Here is a 4,869-nt window from a genome sequence, read left to right as displayed (position 1 = left end):
AGCAGGTATTCTTTTGGACCTGAACTACTGCAATAGCCTCCTGTTAAAATTCTTGCTAACACTCCTGCCTTGCTATTAATGTAATCTGTCCTCTATCCAGTAGCCAGCATACAACTTAGAATTTTTCATTCAGTCCTTTACTTAAATATCTTCATAGGTGTCTATTGCTCTGAGAATAGAATCAAAGCTTTCAATCACAGCAGAAAAGGTCTTAAATAAGCTGACCCCTGGATAATTCTCCAACCATGTAAGTTTCCTGTGCTTACATTGCTCCTGAATTTTACCTATTCCTCAAACACCATAGTCCTGTACTATCCAACATAACTACAAAGCCTGTTTTTATAAGCTTTATTCAACAGGATTTTTATTATCTAGAACTCATTTTAAAGAACCTGTAAGGACAGACTTCCTCATCACCTCAGCTTGTAATTTAACAGTATCTATGACTATCATGAATTTATACAGCCTCCAATAGACTTTCTAGGAATTTATCCTACAGATATATAAGCTAATGTGAAAAGGGCATTTGAACAATGTTACTAATGATGTATCATTGGAAATAGTAAAATACTAGAAACAATCTAAATGCCCATAGACAGCTAGTTAGCACTTTTATTGTGATAAACTGATTAGTATTAGCATAGTAATAATTAGCAACACTGAAGGTGTAATTCATTTCAGGTAATAATATTAAGTAAATAGGATTTTTTTTAATGTAGTAAATTGGGGAATATAGAAATTGTAGAGATAACTTGAGTCAAATTGGGAGAACTGGTAGATAATGTAAACTTCAGTTAACCCCCAGGATGAAAGACAAGTTCTATTGTGAGATACTTTCTCAGCTCCCAAAGAGAGAGAGAACTTTAGAGTAAATGTGCTTATATAGTATGTGGATTCTATTTTTTAGTCAACAGACCACCATGTTCTCTTTCTCTATTAGTTCATGAGCATTCACATGAGCAAATCTAACTGATGTGAAGAAGAAAAATGATAATGTTAGCAAAGTGTTAAAAGTGTTAGAATACAACAAGGAAATATCAGTTATGAATCACTGGCATAAAACCTAGGTTAGGACTGTGAAAGTTATTCGGTAAATTATATTGGCCAGATACTTAAGATGAGCTGTTTTTTTTTTTTTGGGCAGATCCAGAACATGATTGAAAGAAGTCAAAGCATTTACTGGTGTTTTAAAAACTTGAATAAAATGATCTGGTCAGAACTGAGGAAATAAGTTTGGAATTTAGAAGGGAAATGGTTTTTTTCCCTCCATGTCTCATGAAAATCTCTCTACAAAAATGATGGCAGATTGAAAATGTTGAGGAATGGGAAAGTATTTTCTTAAGAGAAGAATTGATTATATTACATGGTATGTCACTAGATTTTTTATGTTATTGACAAAGACTCCTATCTTTAGTGCCTTTGTTTGACCAGTTACATGTTTTCACCAAGTCTCCAAATCCCAATTTCTGGGAGATACAGAGCAGTCCATTGGGTTGTCTCATCTTGATCCAATCCATGAAACAAAGTATAAACTAAAGTGTGTGAGAAGTATGCAGAAGGTTAAGAAAGGCCAACAGACAACTTGTAGAGTCTCTACTGATATTTCTAATAACTGGCTACTGACATAGCCATGCAACCTAATATTCTATTAATAATCTCAGATTTCTCTTACAAACTCTTGAACTCCTCGGGTTTGAACCTGATTTGATATAATAATAATTCTGATGTTACATGGTTTCTCCAAAAGAAACAGTGCTGGTTTCTAGGTGGACATTTTTATCCTGACCATCCCTAGTCCATTAGTGGAGCAAAGATCATGAGCCATTCAGGTTAAGATTCATGTACTGACTTGTTCAAAAGTATGTTTCATTATGTGATAGTCATAATGATTTCTCATTCTTCCACATTTTCATCTCTTTTTTCCATCTCCAGCAAAAGAGACCATGGGGAGGGAAAATCAGAGCCACTTGTCTGAGTTCCTCCTCCTGGGGCTCCCCATCCGGCCAGAGCAGCAGGGTGTGTTCTTTGCCCTGTTCCTGGGCATGTACCTGACCACAGTGCTGAGCAACCTGCTCATCCTCCTGGTCATCAGGCTGGACCCTCACCTCCACACCCCCATATACTTCTTCCTCTGCCACTTGGCCTTCACTGATATCACTTTTTCATCAGTCACAACTCCAAAGATGCTCATGAATATGCAGACACAGAGTCAATCCATCTCGTATGCTGGGTGCATTTCTCAGGTGTATTTCTTCTTAATGCTTGGGTGTCTTGACAGCTTTCTTCTCACCTCAATGGCCTACGACCGGTACGTGGCCATCTGTCACCCCCTCCACTATATCACAATTATGAGTCAGAGCCTGTGTTTCCTGTTAGTAATTGTGTCCTGGATCCTATCCTCTGTTAGTGCCATCTTACACACCCTCCTCCTGGCCCGTCTCTCTTTCTGTGGAGACAACCTTCTCCCTCACTTCTTCTGTGACCTTGCCACTTTACTTAAACTGTCCACCTCAGATACCACAGTCAATGAGCTGTTTATCCTCACTGTGGGAGTGGTGGTCATTACCCTGCCATTTGCATGCATACTGGTCTCTTATGGTTGCATTGGGGCCACCATCCTTAGGGTCCCCTCCACCAAGGGACTCTACAAAGCCTTGTCTACATGTGGGTCCCACCTCTCTGTGGTGGCTCTGTACTATGGAACAATTATTGGACTGTACTTTTTTCCCTTATCTAATTACTCCAATGACAAGGATGTTATTATGGCCATATTGTACACTCTGATCACTCCCATGCTAAATCCTTTTATCTACAGTCTGAGAAATAAGGATATGAAAGGCGCTCTGGGAAATATACTTAGTAGAGGAACATTTTCATAAGGATAACCTTTGTTTCCCTATTAATTGAACCCCATACATACAATGTGAGCATCCTTTCGTCTCTAATTAGTTGTTTCTTAGTGAGTCTCGATGTGGCCTTCTATCTTCAGTCTCTGCTTCAGCTTGGACATAGCTTTCTTCTCTGTTTAATTTTTTGCTCATTATAGAGAGGGAAAGATTTTACAAATATACCTGCACAACTACCATTTCCTTCCCCCCTCCTTTTTTCTGTGGGGGAAAAAATTGTTCCACAAACATTGAAAAAAAATTTTGTAGTCACAACTCTCACAATTTTGGTGAGGGGGTGTGGATAATTTACAGACCTTACGTAACAAAGCATTTCCCCCTTCTCAAGATAACAAAAATATTATTTCTGGTTGATTTGTGATTTTATTTTTTAGTTTAATTCCATAATACATTTATAATTTATCTTTTGACTGACCTTAATTAGAAATCTAGTGTTAATTCTATCTGTAATTTCTTCTCAAAATATTACTATATTTTTACTTTTAAACAACCTCCTGTTACATTTTTTAAATCCCTTTTTTTTTTATTTATTTTTTTCCATTTATTTTTATTAGTAAATCCCTTTCTTTTAAGCTTTCTTTGAAACATTTCTTTTTCTGTGGCTATCTTTTTTTCACAAATATAATTGTATATATTTAGAGTGTACAATGTGAAAATTTGATAAACCAGACAACAATAAATACTATATGGTATCACTTATATGTGGAAACTTTTTAAATGCTGATTTCATAGGAACAGAGAATAGAATGGTGGTTACCAGGCGCAGGGTGTAGACAGAAGTGGGTAATGTAGGTCAAATGGTTCAGTTTTAGCTTGAAGAAGAATAACTTCTGAGAACCAAGTGTAGTGTGATGGCTAGTTAATAACATGGCATTGCATACTTGAAAGTTTCTGAAGATAGTTCACAAGCATTATCACTACACAATGAAAAGATTAACTAAAGGAGGTGATAGGTGTGTTACTTATCTTAATCTTGGTAATTATTTCACAATATATATGTATTTCAAATCATCACGTTGTATACTTTTGTTTATAATTTCTTATAAAAGAAACACTAATCTGTTTTATTCTCTATGGCTTTTTTGTTTATTTTAAGCATTATGTTATTATGAACAATGTAGCAACAAATATTTTTTGTGCAGTACTTATTGTGTACAAGCAAGAGATTATGTAAATTATATACCCAGAAAAAGAATTATTGGATTGTAGATGTGTATGTTCAACTTAATTATCACTGCTAAATCTTCTGAACTAGTTGTACCAAGAAAAGACTACATACTGTAGTCTTTTCAGTTTGAAAAGACTACATACTATAGTCTTTTCAGTTTGAAAAGACTACATACTGTAGTCTTTTCAGTTTGAAAAGACTACATACTGTAGGATTCCAACTATATAAGATGCTGGAAAAGGCAAACTGTAGTACAGATAGACTTCATATAATCTTGAAACTAATCCTTTGTCATTTTGTATATATTTTAAATAAACGCTGTCCATTATTGGAAGCTTGCTACTTTTGCTTCTTACTTTCTATCCATGTTTTAATTTTAATGTGATTAAAGTCATTAATGTATCATTTTATGATTTGCATGATTGACTTTAAAGTGCTTCCTTGAGAAAGTCACCTTGAAAATGGCAACTGCTGTATTTTACAGACAACAAGAAAGGGATGTGACATCAGAAAAAAGTAGGGTCTGAAGAAAGGTGAACTCAGATTTCTTGTCAGCATCATGAATGTGCATAAATAGTAGGAATACCCCAGTGTAATATCCTCTAATACAATTTATTATAGGTGGGTTCAACATTAGGTGGGTCTACCTTGTACAGGGTAGAGTTGTTCAGCAAAATAGTCTACAACAAGACAGTTATGGTATGTGGGTTAACTGGCTGTCACAAACATATCACTCTGGTGGAGTCAGGGGGGCTGTGGGTATGCTGTGACAGGGGTATATAGGAACTCCATGCT

General features: G+C 35.8%; 1 protein-coding gene across 1 annotated transcript; it reads left to right on the top strand.

Annotated features, from left to right (window-relative positions):
* Positions 1-1,943: 1,943 nt before the first annotated feature.
* On the top strand, positions 1,944-2,879 carry LOC133065269 (olfactory receptor 1J21-like). Its single transcript, XM_061156087.1, has one exon. The coding sequence runs from the start codon at positions 1,944-1,946 to the stop codon at positions 2,877-2,879; it is 936 nt and encodes a 311-aa protein (XP_061012070.1).
* The last annotated feature ends 1,990 nt before the right edge of the window (positions 2,880-4,869 follow it).

The sequence above is a fragment of the Dama dama genome, chromosome 11 (assembly GCF_033118175.1).
Source record: "Dama dama isolate Ldn47 chromosome 11, ASM3311817v1, whole genome shotgun sequence".
NCBI classification, from domain to species: domain Eukaryota; kingdom Metazoa; phylum Chordata; class Mammalia; order Artiodactyla; family Cervidae; genus Dama; species Dama dama.
The sequence above is the reverse complement of the archived record's forward strand: the minus strand, read 5'-3'. Positions and strand labels throughout refer to the sequence as shown.